Source organism: Alternaria arborescens, assembly GCF_004154835.1.
Source record: "Alternaria arborescens strain FERA 675 chromosome Unknown contig_24, whole genome shotgun sequence".
Lineage (NCBI taxonomy): Eukaryota > Fungi > Ascomycota > Dothideomycetes > Pleosporales > Pleosporaceae > Alternaria > Alternaria arborescens.
Genome location: NW_021167879.1, coordinates 393099 through 416514, shown reverse-complemented (window position 1 = coordinate 416514; position 23416 = coordinate 393099). Strand labels below are relative to the sequence as shown.

General features: G+C 52.3%; 8 protein-coding genes across 8 annotated transcripts; 3 read left to right on the top strand and 5 right to left on the bottom strand.

Annotated features, from left to right (window-relative positions):
- Positions 1-84: 84 nt before the first annotated feature.
- On the bottom strand, positions 85-1576 carry AA0111_g9083 (Restriction of telomere capping protein 5; the record flags this gene model as incomplete). Its single annotated transcript, XM_028655602.1, has 2 exons — positions 85-1448; positions 1534-1576. The coding sequence occupies 2 exons, from the start codon at positions 1574-1576 to the stop codon at positions 85-87; spliced, it is 1407 nt and encodes a 468-aa protein (XP_028503412.1).
- Positions 1577-2330: 754 nt separating this feature from the next.
- On the top strand, positions 2331-5444 carry AA0111_g9082 (hypothetical protein; the record flags this gene model as incomplete). Its single annotated transcript, XM_028655601.1, has 1 exon — positions 2331-5444. One exon carries the CDS (start codon positions 2331-2333, stop codon positions 5442-5444), a length of 3114 nt encoding a protein of 1037 aa, XP_028503413.1.
- Positions 5445-5738: 294 nt separating this feature from the next.
- AA0111_g9081 (Glycylpeptide) lies at positions 5739-7527 on the bottom strand (the record flags this gene model as incomplete). The annotated part of the gene is made up of 3 exons (XM_028655600.1): positions 5739-5936; positions 5999-6788; positions 6836-7527. The coding sequence occupies 3 exons, from the start codon at positions 7525-7527 to the stop codon at positions 5739-5741; spliced, it is 1680 nt and encodes a 559-aa protein (XP_028503411.1).
- Positions 7528-8495: 968 nt separating this feature from the next.
- AA0111_g9080 (hypothetical protein) lies at positions 8496-10235 on the bottom strand (the record flags this gene model as incomplete). Its single annotated transcript, XM_028655599.1, has 1 exon — positions 8496-10235. One exon carries the CDS (start codon positions 10233-10235, stop codon positions 8496-8498), a length of 1740 nt encoding a protein of 579 aa, XP_028503336.1.
- Positions 10236-11291: 1056 nt separating this feature from the next.
- AA0111_g9079 (hypothetical protein) lies at positions 11292-13886 on the bottom strand (the record flags this gene model as incomplete). Its single annotated transcript, XM_028655597.1, has 1 exon — positions 11292-13886. One exon carries the CDS (start codon positions 13884-13886, stop codon positions 11292-11294), a length of 2595 nt encoding a protein of 864 aa, XP_028503387.1.
- A 2686-nt stretch (positions 13887-16572) lies between these two features.
- AA0111_g9078 (hypothetical protein) lies at positions 16573-17961 on the top strand (the record flags this gene model as incomplete). The annotated part of the gene is made up of 2 exons (XM_028655596.1): positions 16573-16590; positions 16648-17961. 2 exons carry the CDS (start codon positions 16573-16575, stop codon positions 17959-17961), a joined length of 1332 nt encoding a protein of 443 aa, XP_028503386.1.
- Positions 17962-18180: 219 nt separating this feature from the next.
- Positions 18181-20148, bottom strand: AA0111_g9077 (Tyrosine--tRNA ligase; the record flags this gene model as incomplete). Its single annotated transcript, XM_028655595.1, has 5 exons — positions 18181-18924; positions 18975-19323; positions 19373-19659; positions 19711-19864; positions 19913-20148. 5 exons carry the CDS (start codon positions 20146-20148, stop codon positions 18181-18183), a joined length of 1770 nt encoding a protein of 589 aa, XP_028503381.1.
- A 332-nt stretch (positions 20149-20480) lies between these two features.
- AA0111_g9076 (hypothetical protein) lies at positions 20481-23330 on the top strand (the record flags this gene model as incomplete). Its single annotated transcript, XM_028655594.1, has 4 exons — positions 20481-20681; positions 20733-20849; positions 20966-23045; positions 23125-23330. The coding sequence occupies 4 exons, from the start codon at positions 20481-20483 to the stop codon at positions 23328-23330; spliced, it is 2604 nt and encodes an 867-aa protein (XP_028503380.1).
- Between the last annotated feature and the right edge of the window lie 86 nt (positions 23331-23416).

The following is a 23416-nucleotide window of genomic DNA, read 5'->3' as shown; positions in this document are numbered from 1 at the left end:
GAACGTACTACGGTTACGGCCCGTACTTAGAGCTTTTTTTGGACCTACAGTACGTACAACACCAGAAATCGATCCGTACGTACCTCACGATAGCTTCAACCGTACAGTATTACGTCCCGTTGGAAACGCTGAGTCGCCAAAACAGGTCTTGCCAGTGTGTTTCCATTGCGAAGAGATGTAGGCGCCGTAGATGAGGGTTTGATTAGGAGATGTGGAGGTTACGCTGTCCGGTAGGCGTTTTGGTGGTAGCATGTCCTGCAGTGCCCGTTCGCGAGTGCTGGAGGGTGCTGCAGGGAGAAGACGGCCTTTTACGAGAAGGATGGTGGGCGCACGCCAATTGAAAACTTGCTTTTCAAAGGATCCCATGCTGAAGCCATGTGTGTTACCGCTGTATAGAGGCCGCAATCGCCGGAAGAGATCGCTGCCTTTGATAAAGAATGACAATTGGCTCAGTGTCGTCAGATTCAAGATCTCACCCGGTTCTCGGAGCACTGGTTCTAATTCTGCCTTTGGTGGAGGTATTACAGGCTTGCTCTCTTGGGAGGGAGATCCAGGGTCTGACTTCCGTTTGGAGAGGTCAAAGTCTTTCGCGAAGAGGAAATGCTCGAAGAGTGGGTTGAGACCATTGAACAGGTATGGTAAGGACGTCGAGACGACAGTATTGAATGTGCGATACGTGACACCGGGATGATTGTCCACGCCAAAAGACGACAGTATGACATTCGCGGCCTGCCGCAGCTCCGCTACTCTTTTGTCAGAAAGGTCTGGTGCCAGTGATGAGACGCTTTGCTGCGCATCGATCGGCGCGATGAGCAGTAGCAGTTCGACCAGCTTGAGGAAATTGTCGGTCGGTATGATTGAATGATGTACGTTCGTTTGTTCTCCATGTTTGAACGCATCGATGGCATCCATAGAGTCCAACGCAGCCAGCACCAACTCATCGTCATCCTCGTCCTCCCCTGCTTCTCCCTCTTCAGGCGCATCGATGGCAAACCCCAGATTACTGCTCCCCTCTTTCCGTTGCTTCGGCTGATGGTCCATCTCTTCTTTTTCCTTTTCTTCCAGACTTGAGCGTATACCCTTGTCGTATATGGCCAAACTCCGGTAGAGCTCTCTTAGCCAGATCTCCTTCCCTCTCCTCTTGAGCACAGCTCCATATCTCTCTGTAAGTATAGTGACAACCTTGAGCAGCGCCTCGTGCGTAAGTATAGCTGGCGCTTGACTAGGGAGTGGGAATGCTCCAAGATAACTAGCCATCTGAAAGACGACAGAGCCCACGCTCAGCGCATCTGGTAGCTCGAGGAACCGACATAGTGTGCTCTCACTCCAGTATTTCACACCGGATTCAGTATCAGCGAGGGATCGGAACACGGAGTTGAAGCAGTAGAGCTCGAGAGGGGAGAAGCTTTTCTGTGCGAATCGTTGGGCTATGGTTTGTGAGAGCTGCTCTGGAAATCGGTTAGTCAAGATGCTTAGGCGGCAGCTTGGAAGCGGCAATCAAGGATCGAGAGATTGTAGATTGCGCACACGTACCTAGTGTCAATTGCGGAGTATCGTGCGATGCTCCTTGACCCATTATCGCGGTAACTCAGCGGCTTCAGTCCGGTGAGACATGGATGAGGGAGTAGTCGCGTCGCGATGCGAGTGGTTCGATGAACGATGACGGAATGCGGGCTATCTCCGATAACACCGAAAGACTTATGGCTGGGCGCCATGCTTCGAGTGGCACCTTTCTACCTCACATGCACATGGACCTATCCCCATTGCATACAATGTTCTATAGTCAGCATTTTCCAATCAGATCTGTGTCCACAGTTATTTTCTTTTTCAAAATATGAAGTTTGGTAGCGACTCGTCACATGGTCACCTCAATCGGTCTCAGCCGCGCTGTCGCCTTGTGTTGCCTTGAGGTTCTATTGGGTAGGTGCTACCCTGTGCATATCCGTGGTTAGGCATTACCCGTCATTCTCATTTCCTGTGAACCTTCTTTGAGCACAGCTTGGAAATCGCCAGTCTATTTCTCCGTCACTTCGCCATTCACTACGCATAAGGGCTATCAGCGTTCACCGGCTGCAACACGTGCTTAAGGTGACTGCGCCTCAGCCTCACCTGATTTAGTCTCTCGTACACCACACTGAAACTAGGTATACACGCTTACACCACATCTCCTGGTCGCACTTATTGCCAGCACTCAACCACCTCGCTGGGTCGTATTCACGTTCAACGATCAGCACTAATGCAATAACATATCTCAAAGGCCTACAATATCGATCTAACTCTACGGAGCCTTGAGATAGCATCTCATTGCCAGTGCAAGAAGTGAGTCAAGTATGGAAACACGAGGGGAATCGATGGACGGCCCTGAGAAAGGACAAGCAAAGGGGCAGTTTTCTGCCTCTGAGCCTACCCACGATAACTCGGCTGCAACTGCCAGCGGGTCAAACTGGAGACCTGTCAAGGACGATGGAAGAGTCGCACACTACCAGGAAGAAACGCCAACAAACTACGTCACCCTTAATACCTTTGAGGACCTCACGGCTCATCTTAAGACGACGAAATGTCGCATCTGCCAGGAACCATTCTTTACCTCGGAACTCGACATCCGTCGTTTGTTCCAGGATTGGGCGGATGGCGCGGTAGATGAACTGTCCTGCAATGTTCGATGCAGTAGCTGCAACACGCGCTCATGCATCGCATGCGAGCCAGAACCTTTCGCAAGACCTTCTAAGATCTTGTCTCAATCTAGCAAACAATGCGTCTCGTGGTGCTGCGTTGGCGGTCGGTTATTTCTTATATGGGCACTCCTTTGTGGATTCGACCGGCACATCTGGGAATCTAGGGATGTCGGAAAGATTTCGAAGCAATCCAAGCTTGAGTCAAAGGCGCGTAAGACGGCTAATAAGCCCGCCCGCGGTGGTGCTGTAGGCCTAAGGGGTGGTCATGGAACTCCGGCGGGCCACATGCCTCGTGGTATGGGGTATGGAGGACATGGTTACGACATGCACGAAGAAACTGACTATGATTACGACACCGATGAACTCGACGAAGGCGACGATAGCGGCAACTTTGATGGTCCGGAGTGTGTGACAAGCGAAGCTAAGGGCTCCGAGCACAACTTAGGACACGTCGTGAACTCGAAGGAACCGGTATCTCCAAAGCCCAAGAAGGAAACCAAGATTTCAAGAGCCCGGAAGGCACAGATATGTGAAGACGTCTTCTGTGAAATGGTTCTGGGCTTCTTGACAGATCTGCTTCCGAGTCTCGAGCGAGAAACCTGCTTTGATTTCGATCCTCCTGAAGCTGTTCTGGAAATGCTCCGCAACAGCAAGATTCTCCAATACTGTGCAGAGTTACTCCGAAACGACTCATTGGCCGACGTTATGAAGCGCAGAAATCTCTACCAGACTCTGTTCACCTTCTTGATGAACGTGGGGTCACACAGCGAAACGAGTGCGGCTCTTTTTGGCCCTCGCTTTGTGCGTCCCGAGATGGTAGATCTTCTCACATTATCGTTCTGCGCTGCTGCACCTGATTTGAGAGAAAGCGTTTCCGTTCTCGCAGAGTGCCTACGTAATCTCACTACTCAGAGTGCCATGATCCTCCTGAGCGCTAAGAACAATGAGGAGGACTTCAAGAATCAAGAAGGCCAGCAAATGATATGGATCTGTAGTAGCATTTCAGCCCTTTCACAATTTATCAAGGATAACACCCCCACAGAAGCTGGTAGCGAAAAGGGCAAGGAGGCTGCAGTAGTCCTTGAGGACCTTGCAATGGGAGAAGTGGAGGAGAACTTGATCAAACAGACTCATCACTATTACAAACAGGCGAAGAAACTTGACTTTTCCCGTCCGGGGAGGTTCAAGCGACTAGTTACGGAGATCACAACGCTGCAAACAGGCCTTCCGCCAGGTATCTTTGTACGCTATTGTGAGAACAGGCCAGACATCCTCAAGTGCGTCATCACTGGGCCTGTTGGAACACCGTATGAGAACGGCCTTTTTGAGTTCGACTTCTTCTGTACCACGGATTTCCCCCATACCCCTCCACTAGTCAACTTTAAAGGAACAGCAGGTGGTCGTATATCCATCAATCCAAATCTCTACGCCGATGGCAAGGTCTGCTTATCCCTTCTTGGTACATGGTCTGGCGAGCCCTGGAGTGCTAGCGAGTCAACGTTACTGCAAGTCTTGATATCGATACAGGCAATGATACTGTGTGAAGAGCCGTGGTACAACGAGCCAGGAAGAGAGGCTGGCTACACTCGCAGTCCCAATAGTCCTTCGGCAATGTACAACGACAAGATTCGCGAGCACACTGTACGTACTGCGATTCTAGCTTGGCTCGACAAACCGCCGCCACTATGGAAGGACGTAGTCGATCATCACTTTAGAGAACATGGCAATGCCATCCTCAAGACAGTGGAAGAGTGGACCAAGAACAAGATGAGTGGTACGAAGAAGCCCCGCCCTGAAACCGATCTTATCGACGATGAACTATATGACTATGATGAGATCTTTGCTGTTGCTCGAGGTCGAACTGTCACTTCAGAAGATATGGGTACTATGCTGCCCAAGCTACATACTGCTTTGAAGGAGCAGTATGGGGCCACATTCGAAGTCACATATGTGCCACCTGTAGAAAAGCCGACTCCACCGCCACCAACTCCAAGGAGACCAGATCCCTCGTCATCGTTGTGGCCGACGGTCGGATCTCTACAATTCGATGTTGGGCTAAGTGCCTCGGGAGCGCCGCCTCCAGGGTCCACACCACCTGCATTGGCTCCACCATCATCACTCAGCCCGCCACTTGGTGCGACTATTTCGATAGAATCATATCAGCATCAGCTTGTTGCCGCTGCAGCTGCAGGACGTGGTGGCTACACTCAAGGCATGGGTCGCGGATCATTCTCGGGTGGGGACTCCATTTTCGGCTACCCCTTATACAACTGGGATGGAGGCGTGGCGATGCCAAACACGCAGAGTGGATCCTCCATGGGAGACTCTTCCGGTGCTCCTAGGTATGACACCAGGTCGACTACCCGTGGGCGCGGCGAATACGGTGGCAATTCAAGCACCCGCGGAGGGCGGGGAGGTTTTCCCCTCGGTCCTTCACTGCTTTCATCTGGCGCCGACATCAATGTGGGTAGTGGTCGAGGCCGAGGTCATACAACGCTGGGCCATGGAGGCTTTGGTCGTGGTCATGGGCCTGGGGATGGAGATGCGCAGGGTGATCAGGCAACTTCATTTGCTCCCTTCTCTCCCCCAACCCCCACCAACTTCGGTCGTGGACGAGGTGCAGCTCCTCCGGACGATAATCTGACCATGGGGGATACGCTGCCTGTGACTCGTGGTCGGGGCTTTACCAACGGTCGTGGCGGACGAGGCGGCCGCGGTGGACGCGGGCGGGGTAGAGGTCGTGGTGGGCGAGGAGAGGGCGGACCTTAGAGAGGAACTGATGTGGAATGACATGGTTGCTGCTTGAGATGAGGGATTGTACCTGCCTATCAACAGGATCGCAAGGCATGAGCGATAGCATTCTTCACATCACGTAGATGGAACCACTAGTAATCGGGAATGAGCATGGTGGAATGTAGGTAGTAATTGATGCATTCAGAGAGATATCAGCAGGCCTTGCACAACGGTGTGTGCTCACACCAACATACCCGGATACACACATCCATCCCATAGCAAAACCGCTATCCAAACACCGTAGCAGATGCACGCTGAAATAACTCACGATTACAACATGACCAAACCAATACCACCCATGTGGTCCTTGCTTGACTGGTTCCGGCCATCAATGCCACCCGGTATCGGCGCAGCGCGGTAGTTGTACAGGTAGTAGTGCAGCGAGCCGTCTCCGGCGCCGAAGCGTTGTTCCTCGAGGAAAAGCGGGTTGTCAAGGAGTGTGAGAGCGTTGAAGACGTCAAAGTCGGCCTGGTCACAGCATGTTAGTAGAGGTTTGGTTTGTCGGACAGCAACGGGGGTGGAGTGCTTACTTTCTTGGCCAAGATCAACGCGTCCTTCATCAACAGGTTCAGTCGCTGCTTGAGCTTCGTCTTGTCCTTGTCTTCTTTCTCAAACGCTACTTCTGTGCCATAGTAGAACAGGTACGCTGCCTTGATGGTGTTGTGCTTCTTGTTACCAATCACCGTACTCTCCAGGTTATAGAAAGAGAAGTAGTCGGTGATCTTGTGAGTGTCGGGATCCTCGACAACATAGCTCCATACAACCTGTTCCTTGGGCTTCTCCTTTGGCGCCATCCAGTGCTCGAACTCGGTCTTGTTGAAGACTTGTGCCATATCCATGCGCGCTAGGTATCGCTTAAGAAGATCAACAGCTGCGTCCACATCCTTGGCCTCCATCTCGCGGAGTCCAGGGGTAGCTGTGGTATCTGGGAGCTTGTATCGTACAATTTGACGTGTCTTGGTGCTACCATGGGGTAGAGGGGAGAAACCGACATCATATAGCTTCTCCCAGTCGATGGCGCGGTGGAAGTAGCGAGCTGTGGAGACGGGAGTAGGTAGCAGAGAGCCAACGGTATATACCGCTTGGAATGTGCCCTCGACGTAACAGCGGCGGGTGATCTCCTTGATGAGGACGGGTGCTAATCGCTTAGAGCGGAGCTTCTTGTGGACGCAGAGGAAGTTGACTTCGGAGCAGTTGAGAACTTTGTCGCGTACTCGCATCTGTATTGGGATACCGGAGATGAATGCGACGAGCTTGCCTGAGGCGGTTGCGCGGACACCGACGTGCCATTCCTTCTTCCAGCCTGGGGCTTTCAGTGCCCTGCTTGCGTTAGCGGAAGTCGTCCATGGCAGCACGCGATTGCCTACCAGTTCAGGAAAGATGGCGAGTATTTGAATCGGAAGGTCGCATCCTTGTCTTCAACGTAGTGGTTTGTGAGCAGCTCATAGACCTCCTCGAGCTGCTTTTCGTCCTCCAGGTCCATCGTCACCCACTCAAAACCGGGGTACATGGGACTTGGGTTCTTGTCCACCTCGTCGATCTTGATCTCCTTGATAGGTCCGTCCTTGATCTTTTCCTTGTTGGCCATCTCCTCGAAGCTGGGCACGGGCTGCGTCTTCCAGAAGGCGTGACTGGCCATGTCCTTTTGGCTGCCTTGCGGTGCCAGACCTGTCAGCATCTCGTTGATGTTGAGCTTCTTGATCAATTGCGCAAGTTCCTCCTTGCTGTTTGCCTTGCCCTGCAACTCGTTCGCTAGGCCAGGATTGTTGGCGAGCAACATGTTCAGCGCTTCCTTTGGTAGGACGTTTCCTGCGGGCGCATTCAAGTCTGTGACGTCGCCGGCCTTGCCCTTGCCGCTGATGGCATCCTTCATCTTGCGCTTCCTGCTCTTCTTCTTCTTTTCTGACGCCCCCTCTGCGCCTTCTACTGTCTCGGTCGCGTCATCGCCGCTCTCGTCTGCGGATTCCGCTTCTGGCTGCTTGCTCGATTCGGCGATAACTTCGGCGGCCGCTTGCGACGTCGCGTCCGGGTCTGACACCTTTGAGTTTTCCTGAGGCATAGTGGAGAGGTATAGGTGGTGTCGGCGGTTATGCGGGGGAGGTGTGGCTGTTGAGTGTTGACTGCCAGCTCAGGAACAGGTAATTGAGAGCACTGCGAGCTGCTTGAGTGGGGCACATGGAGGGGCTGTCGCGTCGCACTTGCCCTGCACCCTCATCGTCACCACAACCTCATTTGCATTCTGCTGAGAGGTGCAGACGTTACTTTACACTTTGAGAAATATGTAGTTCAAAGTTTGATTCTGTGAAGGAAAAAGGACAAGTAATTGGGTATCTTTCCAGCCAAACTCCAAAACACCCCTCGAGCATCCAGTACATCTGGAAAGCAACACACGTCAAACTCGTAAAAACTCAAAAGGTATCATACAGAAGAAAATTAGATCAATAGATCTAGGAAACATAGTGCAGAACAAACCCAAAGATATCATCGCATCCAAAATCCTCAAAGCCGACTCCACCTCTTCCTCCCCTTACGCTATTCCACTCAAGCACCCCTGCTTGCACCTACCCTCCCAGCCCCCGTCACTTGCTTCTCACTGTCCATCCCACAAAGCACCACGCACCCATCAGACCACCGAACACAGATGAAACATAAACAAGTCTATCCTCAAACCCCTCAAACCTTCAGAACGGGACTTTTCAGTCGCTCAGGCACCGCGGACGGACTATACCTGCTGCATGGGATTGGTGAGAAGCTGTTTGGAAGACGTTTGCGTGCACTACAACTACACTGTCTCGGCTTCATAAAGGGTTGGGCTAGGCTTGTCTATGTTCAATCATGGTTCAAGTGGAAGGGGAAGGGGTAGTGGTGAGATAGTCCGCAAGAATCGGTGACGGACGATGGTAACGGTAGGTGTTGTTTGGAGTGTTCGATTGGCGTTGGCGTGCGGTGAGAATTCCGCCTTGTCGATGCTGTTTTTCTCTTCTTCGTCTGTATCTTTGATCGGAGCGTTCACAGTTCCACCAGTGCCTAGGCAAAGTTCCTCGTGAGCGGGAGGCAGATCGACCGGGGCGCAGGCTCATCAGTCAGGAAAGGATCAGCCGTCCACTCACTCATCCTTGGGAACGAAGCCGTCTTATGCTGGCGAAGCGGCGAAGCACCAAACTGCATCCCAGCGACGAACTTGACGATCTCGTCGCGTTCGAAAGGAACAAACTTGGCTTCCATAGCCGTGGCGACATCATCAACCTTGGGTCCCCATATATCCAAAGTGCGGATGTTGACCTGGGCGCACTTGGCGAGGATGCTGAGGGAATTACGGTAGTCCTTGTAAATAGTCATGTTACCTCGATCGAGGATCTGAAGAAACTCTGGGCTCCGAATGGTTTGGCTGATGGCGCTGTAGAATGCGATGATGTCGTCGGTATGTGAACGCAACGCATCTTTGTCTTCCAACGCTGCTTGATATGCAAGAAACAGCAGAGCGGTCTGGGTCCAGTCGTAGGTCGCTGTTTTGCAATAAGCCTCGTGGACTTTGTTTCCATAGGCCTCGGTCTCGTCTTTCGTCAAATTGTCAGGTAGTGATGTGTTCAGATAACGAAGGCGGGAACGATTGAGGGCGGCTTTGCCCATTGCGAGCACAACCCAAATCATACCGAGAAATGTCTTGAGAAGCTCCAAGGCCATGGAGCAGATGGTACAAACGCCTCTCAAAAAGGTCACATAGCCTGCTTTCCAGATTCTCCAAGAGACATCCTCATGTTCAAGGCCGAAACAAACTTGCGCCGTGACTCGCAAAGCGTCCAGCATGTGTGGTATGATTTGCTTCCAAGATCGGATGCGGAGCTTGATCACGACAATGATCAAGTTCCAAAAGAAGAATAGAAGGTCTGTCCCGATGGCCTTGAATATCTGGGACCAGGTCACCGGGTTTGGGTAAGTGTCGTAAAGGCCCGGAAAAAGACATTCTCCGATGGTGATTACGGACATATGTCGTTCAAACATCTCGTCGATACGACGCTTGCTTGTTCGGCCTTCGTACCAGTCGTGTGCTTGTCTAGTGAACCACTGTCCTATACCGTTCACGACCGTCTTGACAAACCTCCAACAAAGGGGAGGAATGCATTTAGAGGGTGGCAGTTGCGTGTGAACGATGAGAATAAGTGGGTACGACAGGAAGGTACTGAAGATCCTTGGCCATACGATGTATCCTTCTGACCATCTGAACCAGTAGTCGGTGAGCAAACAAAACCAACCCAGGAGCAAACCTGCATATCCAATGCGGCATCCAGTGTGCTGAAAGGAATCGTTGATAACTGGGAGGACCTGGCCGAGGCTCCGCATGGCGCGGCCTTTGCCCATGGCGAAGACAGTGGCCCACCAAGCCATGATGGTGACGGCAAAGATGGTCACGAGGAATACAACCAAGTCAAGCTTGGAGTACTGAGGTACCGCCATCGCGTGCGCAGTGGACACGCGATTATGGGCCCTATAGCGGGACTCACTGTGGTCAGGCGAGGAGTACTTGTAGAGGTTGAGCCTAGGACGACTAGACTGAGGGGTAGGAGTGGAGGAGATAGTGGGGATGGCGTGAGTAATGGGAGTGGCCGGGATACCGACTGTCTCGGTGACAGTGACAGTTGGCAAGATGAAAGGCGCTTCGAGCACTAGATGAGTGACGACGACGGCCTCGATGTTGGAAGTAGAAACCGTGGATTTGAACCATGGAACCACACCGAACAAGGCGGGCAAGACCTTGAACGCCCACATAGTGTTGACGGTTGTCGCGATGCACTATCAGAGCGAATGGAATGGCGATAGCCGAATTGGCGAAGTGGATGAACTTGTCGCAGTTGCGAATTAAAGAGGTGTAAGATAGAAAGGCTCAGCGGCGATTGATGGAGTATGATGTGTTGTCAATGTGTGTGATTCTGTCAGTCGCTGTGCGTGGAAGAAGGATCGCAGAGTTGGAGGGGCGTGGATTTAATGTGTAGACGTGAGAGTCTAGCGCGATTAGGTTGGCGGCGTGACCAGTTTTTGGACCCTTTTTTGGATCGTGAAGGTGGGAGTTGGGGGACCTTAAGCGGAGAGTGCAAGGTTCTGGTGGGCAGAGCGGTGGCAGGCTTCATGTTGGGGAGGTTTGGGTTGAGGTGAAAGAGGGGAGTTGTGGAAGGCAGACCAAGAGATATCAGGGGAACACGAGAACACCTAGTAGCGACCACAACACAGTGGAGAGAGCATCTGTACACTAACCGCGATTTAGCTGTACATTAGCGATGGATATCGGAGCCTGATACGTTGTTGGTATATTGCATAAGTCTGCGGTCGTTACCTGTATTCATCAGTCACCCAGCATCTTCACTGTTCACATGTATCGAGACGCCTGGAGGCTTCGACTAGCTTTGTAGTTTTGTCACACCAATCTAATTGCTATGGTATTTGTGCTATGCTACTCACTATCCTTTTCGCTAATAGATCAAGACTGCCGTTTATATCGAACTCCACCATCGGGTATTTCCCACCAACCATAACAAAACAAACATTAGATCCAGTCCATCGGTCATGACAATGCGTCCACGGGACGGGTATAAGAGGAAAACATGGTGTTAAGGATAGTGAACGAAAGGAAAAAGAGACACGCCAGCGCTGTGCTGATCCACGGGCACACACCAGCCCTTTGATATCGTACAAAGATATTGAACAAGATCTGAATGTAATGAAAATGGAGATGCTGTCTGGTTTGATGAAAAATGTAACAAGGGTATCGCTATGCTGAGAAAGGCAAGATCTCAAATCTAACTGATGTCGCGAAAAGATGGATGATGCTTAAGAGGAGGATGAAGGCGGCGCACGTATCGTGGTGCCGTTCTGAAACTTGATCGTGAAGTTGACAAGGTCCAAATCGAAAGGACCAACATCAACACTACCACCGTCCGCATTCCCGTTGCGATCGTTTGTGAGCAGTGTTTGAATTGACTCCTGTGCGCTCGCGGCAACATCTAGGTCCTTGCTTTCCTGGAGCGCAAGGAGTACAGCTACACGAGCAAAGTCGAGAGCACTGATGTTGCTTGAGATAGGTTGTGTTATGATGGTTTCAGCTTTGGATGTGCTCTCGTCACTCGAAGCCTCAGCTTGGCCAACCTGGCCCACGGTCTGGCGCTTGGCTTGTTGGCCAGGAGCTTGCGCAGGATGGGGATGGTGAAGTACTGGTAACGTACGTGACGGGTGGAGCGTAGACTTCAGATCCATCGAGTGGAGACGATGCGGAACAGAACGAGAGGCAAGCCCATTGAACGTGATGAGAGCATTTTCGGCAGCGCAGCTCAGAGACAACTGAGAGAACAGCGCCAGCACGCGTGTGCCGTCCAAAGGAATATTGAACTTGGGAGCAGTGGTCTCAAGAAGACGAGGAATGCCGGAGCCCATGGTTGCGTTGTTAGCAGTGCCGGCAAGGTTAGTCGTGGTGCACCCGGTGGCATCATCGTTCGTGCATGTACTTCCCGTGAAGCCATTGATGCATACGCAATTGCATGATCGGTCAGAATTCAGGATCGCGATACCGCCGTTTTGGCAGGTGATGAGACCGTTGCATTGCTCGTTGCCTTGACCCGGACCAGACGTGGGAAGTGGTTGAGCAGGAGCATTGGTGTTACTCATGTTGTTGTTGCCTCCGGTGTTGGGTCCTTGAGTTTCTTGAGCGGCAGGAGTGTTGTTGACTCCTTTGTTCATGTTTGGTATGACGACTAGGACTACTGGGATGACGACTGCAGCAGCGATGATAACCAGTAAGACTATTAGGAGCGTGATGAATGTCCATAACGGCATACCACAGCATCGTCGGCGCGGCTTTTGTTTTTCGTTACTCAATCCAGAGTCTGTGACACCATTGCGCGAATAGCCACCTGATGGCCATTTGGATAGACTGCCGTTCCCAAAGTTTGGAGTACCACGGCCCGAACGGTTGGGTGTTTCTTGGCCAGGCGGCGGAAATGCAGCAAGCATCTCAGACAATCCGGATTGCCGGACTTGGTTCCTATCGGGAGCACCGGTTTCCCAGAAGTCTAGACCAAGTCGACTCGCTGTGCGTCCACGATCGAGATTTGCTGCTAGTCGTGTGGCTCTTCGAATGAGATCTGGCAAGCTTGTCAAGCTACCACGCGCCTCGGCGTCCCGGACCGCATCCATATCGAGCCTTGCAGGCCTTCGCATACCAGCACGCTCGGCTAGTCCAGTCGGGCGTAATTCTTGTTGCAGTGGTGACGCTGTTCCTGTGTAGTTTTTGCCTTTGAACATCTCAATAGTGTCCACAGAGTCTGCAGAGACGCCTCGGCTGAGAGGTGACCTTGGCATGCCTGACGGACTACCATCCCTTGCGAGAGCTGCAGCTCCTAGCCCCATGGCCCCTAAACCGATACCAACGCCATCTTTCTTTGCATCCGCTCCGTTCTTCTTGTTTCCAAAGCTGTCAATTGACTTGATGGTCATCAGCGATGGCTTAGTCCGCCTGCCCAAGCTCGCTTGCCTTACGAGTGCAGGTGATTGCTGAACGAGGCCGCTTCGGTCGTCGTGATCGGTCGGAGTTGGTGAGATGGTGCCGCGATCGCTGGTGATAGTCTCACCATCGTCCGAGTATAGGTCGTCATCGGGGTAAAAGGCCTTGTCGTCTGTGGGAAACACGTTGCTAGAGGCAAAGGATCCACGCTGTGATTGTATTCTTGAAGAGTTGTTCTCCGACTCCTCAACGATGGGCGATACATACGACATCTGTGTATAGTACGACGACGGACCTCTTCGGGAGGAAGGCGGCGGGCCTAGACTCGGAAATCGTCGAGCTTGTTGTATACTTGGCATAGGTGGTTGGGGCACAGGAAAGTCGGGTATGGATCCTATCGAAGAGTCCGAGGCTATAGATGAGGTAGTTATTGGGCGCGAGGAACGGAAAGAGCCAGGAGAGAAGGTATCGCCATTGGGATGTAGATATCCCGGGGAGGCTGGTGAAGGGAGTTCAGGGGACAGCTGTTGGATGGGAAACTCGTCGGACAAAGGTCGTGCAAACTGTGGCGGTGGTTGTAATCTTTTTGGAGAGCGTGGTGGGATATCAGGACTGGAGTCTACCAATTCCCTGGTGATGTTCGGCAGTGGCCATTGTGGTGACGGCGAGTCTGCTTCAATATCATCTCTGCTTCCCGAGGGTGCAAGTCTTTGTGGTTGCTCGACTTGCTCTTGAGACCGCTGCGAAACAAGTTGGTTCGGTCGTCGAGGAAGACCTATTATCTTCGATGTGTCTGGGAGCTGGGTCTTTTTCTGCGCAGCCTGCATCCTCTCACGAGCCGCCCGTACTGAGCCCTTCTTCGCGTCTCCATCGTTGCCCGCGTCTGTTGCACCGTATACTCCGGCGCCCAGTCTCTGGTCGTAACTCATGAATTAGATTTCGGAATGTTGACGGTAGATGTGCCACTTGACACAGGTTTGATGATGGAAGGGTATCGTGTGACGTAAGGTTCACGCCCTCGATGCGCGAAGCTGTTGATGTTGACGAGTATGCTCCAGGCAGCCTGCGGAGTGTGAGAGCGTTGACTGTGGGTCCGACTGTGCAACTACTGACGCATATGCACTTGTTGCAACACAGCTGATGGCCAATGCGAACATGTATGAAAGGCAGGCCTTGAAGTGCTCAAATCCCGGAAAGCTGGTCCAGGTACTTGAAGCAGATTGCAGGCAGAGAAGTGAGTGGAGGATAGACGCCAGGAACAAGACAGAATGATTTGGTACGCGTCGGTAGACAGCGGAAAGCAGCGATTCCTTGCGTGAGAAAAGCCCAGTTGCCTCAGGTTTCAGGGAGTCAGGAACCAGGAGGTGAGTGATACGGCGTATCAGATGATGAGTGGCCTACAATCTCACAGATCAGAATGAGTGCCTCGCATGATCGGTGGTGCTCAAGTGGGATAACAAGGGCTCCTCCAAACGAAGAGTTTACAGTAATGCAGAGTAGAACCGGACTGCTATAGTCCAAGAGCCTATGCAGCCCAGCAACAACAAGCCAAATACGACAAGAGCAGACGCAGAAGGGAGGTAGAGGGGAAGGTGTGACGTTGCCTGTTGCAGCACCGTGACGGTGATCCCAATGGGGTTTCAAAGGAAATCCATGTACGTACAGTAAGAGGTTCTGGGCCAAGTCAGACGAGGGTTGTCGGAAAGACGGGTTATCGATAGGAAGCGATGCTGGATGAATGGAGGCGGTTGAATTGATTGACAGCCGTTGGCCAAGTATATGGAATATTTACAGCGAGTAAATGCGGGGACTAAGCTACGCGGAGGTATCGAAAGTAGTAAAAAGAAAGTATGATAGTTAGAATGCGGCAAATCGATGTCGCTGGAGGAGCTTCGGGCTCGCGATATGGACTCAGGCCAGGATGGAATGGGAACAGTGAGGACGAGCAGAAGACAGTCGAGGCAGCGACCACATGTCTCGCAAATACAGAGACTTTGGAGTGGCAGGCAGGGCAGATTGTGGAACACGCAAGGTTGGCATGGTTCAGAGTTTAGAAGCACAGACTAGAAGGTGTAGTGCAGGAAGCGAAGACGCCACGACATGCGCGGTCGATTCAGGGGCCTCGTACTGGTCACTTTTTAGTGAATGCAGCATGGTGCGACAGTCGCGGGCAGCGCACACACTCCCGCCCCAGCACGAGGTGAGGAGAAGGTACCGAGGATGCGCCCAACGTGCGACGGTGCGAGAGCATGCGCCTTTTCGAAAACGTCCGCTGCAATGGTGATGATGACTGCAATTATGTTATCAAGGTCGCGCCCGGCGCAGGTGAGCTATTCGTGGCTGTCAGCAATCTGCGATGGTCCGGCAACGTTGAAGGATGCTTCAGATGCATGCGGCCCTGGTGTGTTTTACATAGCATCACCTTGCGTAGACGAGGCGGGCCCACGAGTCGGTCTCGAGTGTCGTCCCGGCCAAGACAGCCCATTTTAGAATTCGCGTCCTGTTCCTGCATGCATTACGCCTCATTGGGTCCAGACAATACTTCCATAGCGACTCCTACATAGGGTAGGTGCAGGAGCGCGAACCGTCGTACCTGGAGAGGTTTTTTTCAGCAGCGCGCATACACACTGTCCAGACAATGTCGTCACAACCCATGTGATCGGAGAAAGGGCCGAGCCTGTAGATTGGATCAAGGGCCAAGATCGATGTCTCTTTTTGCGAGGCTCAGCGAATGAACGGAGGATGGAGATTAAATGACATACAGAACCGCAGTGTCCGTGAGGGCGGGATCAGAGTGGACAGAGCGGTGCCCGCTGGCTTGCAATCAACGTGAGGCGCCCCTAGATAGCGATCGACAAGCGAGATCCAGCGGCCTTGTGGTGCCGATTACGCCGTCCCGCGTATCGTGGTACTGAACCTGAACCTTGAAGAGATTCGTGGAGTATCGTAAGGCTGACTTTATCCAGCAATTACCGTTAAAGTTCTTACAAAGTTTGGTACTTGGCCGTTGGGCAGGCACGCGGCTCGTCTCAACACGTGAGGCCAACCTGCCGGAGATGATGAGCAAAAAAAGAAACATCCCGCGAACGCCTCTTATCGACTTGATTCGAGCGAGGTGCTCTGTGCATACGGAATCGCGGTCATCGCTACCAGATACTGCGAAGACCCTCTGTTGCCTCCACCTGTACCTGCGTCCTCCCGAGGTGCCTGTTCTGCATGCGTCATCCTCTCGCGACTCGCGACTCCACTAGCAGTCAATGTGTTCTGACTATTGAACCCTCCGGAAAAATGGTCACACCCCACACATGTGCGATTCATTGTTGTTGTGGTTGTCTCTGCAATCTTGCTATGCGCTTGTGCTACAACAACATGATGGGGAAGCAACTACTAGTGCACGGTTGACAGGCATGACGGGTGACTGCAGCATGTGGGAGCGTTGATGTAGCTCTTGCACGTCTCCCATAAAAACGCCAGCCACAAGGTCATGTACTACTGCTGAAATCCTCGAGTCATCTTTGTGCAACCTCTCGGACCCACGCGGAATCTGGACTCAAGCATGCCAAGACATCTCGGATAGCCATGAGAGAGAATAGGGAAACCGCGCAGCCGATCAATATGGCCTCTCCTCAGCAAGTTCGTGGAGGGTTGATGAGTCGGACATCGTTTACGTGTTACTTAACTATATTGTAGGGGATTGTCAAAGGACGCAGTTCCACAACCCGCGATCCTGTCACACCCAGTCCGGGCTCCATACGTCTGCTCCTGCATGTCGACAGCGTGAAGGACTCTCCGGATGGTGGCATAGCTCTTGAACCGTCAGATGGCGCACACACCAGTTTGACTACAAACGACACCTTCACCGACCATGGTTTGGCACAGCCAATACGGGTTGCTTCAAAGTTACCAGGACCAGATGACTTCCTGAGTTCGCCTTCCAAACAGGCAAACATTCGGGCTCGGCGAGCGAACAATGGTTCAGCACTACTGCAATCCCCAGCTCGTGCGGGACATGCTGCACGGATGAGACAGATCTTCGAGGACGCCAGTCGTGACCACATATCGCCTCAAAGTGGGCAGAGCGTATTATACCCCCAATTGCCAAATATCTCGAGGAAAGCGTCACCAACAAAGGAGTACGACGGAGATGAACGACATTGTACTCTCACATCATCTCCGACACGTCCTTCAGAGTCTTTGTGCTTATCGACAAGCTCATCTCGGATAGTACAACATAAGCTACAGCTAAAGAGCCCCCACATATCCGAGCAGAGTTCAGAGTCGTGGTCCGATGATTCGGGTTACTTCATTGCGGGCTCTCGAAGCCGCACTTACAGTCTCACTGGCCCGCCTAGGGACCGAATTAACGACTGGCTAACAAACGTAGCTGAAAGCGAATGGAATACACCTACTGTGAAAGATGAGATGGAATGCCAGTCCAGCAGTTTCTCATCACTACTACCACCACCCCCTAAACTCACTGACATTGATCTCCTCCACAAGAGTTCCGAACAGTCGCCCACTCCCACCTGCGATGCCACTATTCGGGACCCGTTCCTTGATTTCGACACTAACCCACGTACCCCCTCACTATTCAAGTCTCTTCCCGCACCGCGATTTCCTAACACATCTTCGTCCAAACCTCTTACAAATCAAACTCAAGCTCAGTCTACAGAAACCGTCACTGTCCGCTCTCGCAACTTCCCAGCAAGACAGTCAATCTTCGAAGACGGCGGCGTCCAACTCAGCCCTCTTAGTCCCAACGTGTGCATCGAACGCGGCCCCACGCGCTATCACTCTGCACGTACATCACCAATAAAGGAACGGCGAGCCATGCGGTACAACGAGAATAGGGATGAGGATGGCGGTATCGGGCTGGTACAGACAGAAGCAGGAGTACAGGACAGTCCGCTTGCGCCATGCAAGATCGGTGCCGGGACTAGGTTCCAACATCCTAGACATGGTGTACGGGGTTTTGGGAGGTTTGGTCGACATCTGGAACAGTAAGGAGTTCCAGACGGCGATTTCCTCAGGAAGTTCTGAATAATGGTAGAATGGTGTTGGGGGTTATGAGGAATCAATACTGGTGCAGGCATTGCTTTTACGTTTCGCCAGAGAACATCATCAACGCTGCAGAAGAGTTGGATAACATAATAGAATAGAGTGGAGCATATGACATAGCATTCGTCCTTTTGTTCCACCAGCAATGGATCCTCCTCCAACTTCTCATGATTCTTGTTGCTCCGTCTCCTCTGCCTTCTTCTCAAGCTTATCATCCCTAACTACCCTACAGATCTGAATCTTCGTCTTTCCGGATCTCAAGACTAGTGCCTCCCAGTCCACAAGATAGTGGTTGGGATCTACATCTTTCTCCGGCTTGATTCTTGACCACTTCAGCGCAGTGGGATTCTCAGACGGACCAGAGTTCGGTACTACAACGTAGGCACCATTGTTTGCAATCATGCGGTTGGCTTCAGATTTGGAGCTTGCAAGACCGGCGGCGTAGAGAATTTGTGGGAAGGAACCCGGTTGAAGCATCGAAAGAGGCAGCGTGACGATGTTCTCATTGACGTTTTTTTGTTGTTCTGATGTAGTGTCGGATACCGATTGCGTGGTTGAAGAGGCAGCATAGGCCTTCTTGTACTCGAACAACTCTTTATCCATCTTCCCCATACCTTCCTTTGCTGCAACAACCGTACCTTTGTGCTCGGCAATCGAGTTTCTCAGCGAGAGTAACGAAAAGGTGTGGGCGCCCTGACCGAAGGCGTCCTTGTGTGCGGTAATGGCCTGCTGTGCTGCCGCGGCTCCGTGTGCCAGCTCGACGATCTCGCGGGCGAGAATGTGTTGGGCGAGGCGTTTTGAAGGATCTTGGGCTTGCCTCGCCATTAGGAGGGCGATGGAGTCAAGAGGGAGGAAGGTGAAGAGTTTGAGGTAGCGTTCTACGTCTGCATCGGCGGTGCGGAGGAAGTACTGTACCAATCTGTCAGTAGTAGATCTCTAGTAAAGTGCGAAAAGCATACTTGGTATAGGTCGAACGAGTTCAGCATTTGACCATCAAGCCAGACTGCGTTGCCCGCGCTCTTGCCAAACTTCTCGCCCGACGCTGTTGTAAGCAGTGGTGTAGTGAGACCATAGGTTGCAACCCGTGGGTCTTCTTCACCTTCTGCACCATCTTCCATGGGATATATCTTCCGCATATGGCTGACGGCGCCCATACCCGCAATGATGTTTCCGTACTGGTCAGATCCGCCGATTTGGAGTTGAACGCCCTGGTTTCGGTACATGCTCCACCAGTCGTAGGCTTGGAAGAGAGGGTAGCTGAATTCAGATATGGCCATGCCTTCGCCGCTCTCCATCCGTAGCTTGACTCTGCAAGTGTGTGAGAAGAAGAGGCCTATGAAAGGCTTGGAGGACTTACGAATCGCGACCAAGCATGGCACCCAGGCGCATGCCAGACCCAAGATCCCTCATCAACTCTATCGCACTCAGGCTCTGCAACCATTTCTTGTTGTTGAGGATGTCCCGTTTTCGACTGACGAACTGCGGGTACTGGTGCTTGATCCCCAAGCATTTCACGTTGGTCCACAGCTTCTCCAGCTGGTGTTGTATGCTCTTCACGTTCATAGACTGCACGTCTTCGCCCTGCCGCGAACGAGCTGTCGTCCTGCCAGATGGGTCGCCAATTTGCACTGTGCCTCCACCTAACTATCCATGATTAACTCCCGCTTTGTGTATACCGAATCGTGGGCGCCTCACCAAGCTGACGGTGTAGTAGCCATGAAGGTACATCCAGTAAAGCGCCATGAGGGGAAGAAGGTGTCCGACGTGTAAAGAGGGGGCTGTTGGGTCTACGCCAACATACACGCCTATGCGCTTCTCGGTGAGCAGCCAGTCAAGCGTTTGGCGTCCACTGCCAATGTTCAGTATAATCGAGGTTGATGTCTGTTGTCGTGCTCACCCGGCGACGTCCTTTACAAATCCTCGCTCTTCAAGTAGACTCAGCATACTCTGCTGCATGCCTGATCGCACCTTCCCCGCCTGGTCCTCCCATTGCGCCTGTCTTGCTGCTGCATCTGGTTCTTCGGCAGCCCATCTCTTGTCCTGCCGCTCACCACGCGCGAGGCTGTGTTGCTGTCGTGTACATTGCCGACAAACAAATTGCCGGGGCCTTGACAGGTGTCTCAAGGCTGACATGGCTGCCAATTGAGCGGCATGGAAACTTTGGCCCGTGTCAAAATGTCCCAGATGCCAAGATGGGACCCCGATGACGCCGATTGGCTGGTTTCGAGCTCACCTCGCAGCTACCCCGACCTCCGTGTCGCTTCCGCACACGTCACCTGCACCTCCCTCGGGCATCCTAGTGCTTGCATATGCATCATTGTGCTTCTTATACTTTAGCTGTTCGATCAATACAAGATCAATACACCCTTCTCATTCATCTTGTCCATCGTGTCTTTGCTTGTGTTGCTTTCAATCCATTGCCCTGACCATTCAGTTCGCCCTGACATCCAACCTTGACCGCTAACATGTACGCTGCACTAAGCTGCCATCCTCCGCTGGGACAGACGACTACTATTTCCTCTGATCGAGAATCGGTCAGATTCACTGTAGTCATTGAGAGCTCTGCCGGCTCAGCAAAGACATGGGAGGTTGCTCTGTGGCACAACTTTGATACTCTGGACCAATGGACAAGCACTAGTTTGCAGTCGAGTAACGAGGCATCAGTGGTCAGCATCAGTCATACAGTATGGGCGCGTCGGGAAACTAACTGCTCAAAGACAGCCGTCAAGCCCGATAAAGCAGATGTACAACGTCAGTACTATACAATCGACTTGCCGGGACGTCCGAAGCACGGGTCTTCTCTGTCGTACACCATCACATTCAGAGCTTCAGAGGTAAGTGCTAGACTCTGTGCTTACAATGAGCTTCACTTTGTTCCAGTCTTTTAGTTTCTTGCCATCGGATCGATGGTCGCAGATGGGCGCGCGAACCCCTCCGCTGACATGCGCAGAACGAGCCTTGGAAATGGGCCAATGAACAGTTCTCAACTTCGGACGGTCGCATCATATACCAGTCGCCAGATCCGCTAAAAGAAGACTTGACATATTACCTTGAGGGTCTTCCACCATTTCTCAACATTTCCAAAGAACAGAGCGATACGCCCAATACGGTCCTATGGGACCTGACCTACCCCGTGAGCGCAGCGTCAGGCAAGACATCCGGTCAATCGAGCGAGAGGCTTGGCAAGCCGACAAATCTCTCACGTTGGTTCGCTGAAGTCAGATTATGGGCTCCATGGCTCGCTCCGAGACAGGGCAAGGACCGATTCCAGCCGGACAAGGATGCTATGTTGGCAGCATTCGAGCGCCATGACGGCTCTCATCTGGTTCTTCTCGCAGTGAGTGGATTAGACGAGGTCCTAACACTTCTCAATCACGATAGTGACGGCAGAGTCGTCATGAACGCCAAGAATGACAGCGAGAAAGACGGCACTGTACGCGTTGTTGCTGCAGTAGGCAGAAAGTTGGACGACGCAGTAGCGGCCTCCATGTACTATGCTCGCAAGCTCGTAATGGCATATGAAGCATCGACGGGGCAAACCAATGAAGAGGAGAAGGCTTTGGTTGACGACTTCAAACCGCAATGGCTAGAGAACTGGTACGACGGCTTGACGTACTGCACCTGGAACGGTCTTGGCCAAAAGCTCACCGAAGATAAGGTTTTCGATGCCTTGGAGTCACTTCGCAAGAACGATATCAATATCAGTAATCTGATTATAGACGACAATTGGCAGTCACTCAACACTGAAGGCGGGGACCAGTTTAACAACGCTTGGATGGAGTTTGAAGCAACCAAAACTGGGTTTCCTCGTGGTCTGAAAGCAACAGTGAGCGACATCCGAGAGAAGTATAGTCATATCCGACACATCGCTGTTTGGCACGCGATCTTTGGATATTGGGGCGGTATAGCTCCCGAGGGGAAGATAGCCAAAGACTACAAGACCACCAAGGTACAACTGAAAGACGGTGTTTCCGGCGGAAAAATCCCCGTGGTAGCTGAGGAAGATGTGGACCGTTTCTACAAGGCCTTCTACGAGTTCCTGTCTTCGTGCGGTATCGACTCCGTGAAAACAGACGCGCAATTCTTCCTCGATGAACTCCATGATGCAGACGACCGCCGCAAACTAATGAAGTCTTATCAGGACGCCTGGTCCATCGCCCAACTGCGCTCCTTTTCCGCCCGCGCAATATCCTGCATGTCACAAGCACCGCCTCTAATATTTCACTCTCAACTTCCCTCCAACAAACCACGCATGCTACTTCGCAACTCGGACGACTTCTTCCCCGAAGTGCCCGCCAGCCATCCCTGGCACATATTCTGCAACGCCCACAACTCCATCAAAACACAATACCTCAACATCCTCCCAGACTGGGACATGTTCCAAACAAGCCATGACTATGCTGCCTTCCATGCCGCTGCGCGTTGCGTATCGGGCGGACCAATTTACATTACCGACGTGCCCGGCCAACACGACATCGACCTCATCCATCAGATGACAGGAAAGACACCCCGAGGCGACACCGTGATTCTACGCCCCCACACCGTAGGCAAGACAACACAAGCCTACAACGCCTATGATGATACAGTCCTCCTCAAAGTAACGACTTACGTCGGCATGGCACATACTGGCGTCTCCATCCTCGGTGTCTTCAACTGCACGCCCAAGCCAGTCTCTGAACTCATTGCTTTGGACGCTTTCCCTGGTGCAGAAAAGGGTACGTACATCATTCGTTCGCATACTGACGGTCAGGTTACGGAACCGACCAGTGTGGCGACGAACAAGGCCTTTGTACACCTTGACTTGCCAATTAGGGGCTGGGAGATTCTCTCTGCGTATCCATTGCTGGATCTCGAACTCAAGAGGGGAGAAGATAGTGAGGCGAAAGGTCCGAGTAAGATTAGCGTGGCGAATCTGGGCATTGTGGGAAAGATGACGGGTGCGGCGGCGATTATTAGTGCAGATGCGTATGTGGACAGGAACTCGGGAAGACTGAGGGTTTGGACAAGTTGTAAGGTTTTGGGCACTTTCGGTGAGTTTCTGTTCTTTTTCCCCCCCCCCCCCCCCCTCTCTCTCTCTTCGCTATTGACATCCTGGCTAACAATACACAGCACTTTACGTCTCGGATTTGCCCAAGCGCTCTATTGAGAACGACTTCTTCGCTGTGCTTTTCGGCCGTCCTGTCCCAGCTCACTGCGTCAGTGTTAGCAAGGAATGCGAGAATGTGCTTGAAATCGATACCGTTCGTGCGTGGAAAGAAACTGATTCAAAGGCTGGATGGAGCAACGAGGTTGTCGTTGAAGTTGTTATTCGATGAACATACGCTGGTTATGGAAAGAAATTGTGAAGAGGCCGAATAGTATGGAAAGAAGTCATCTCAAGCAAACACGAATAGCGTAGCGC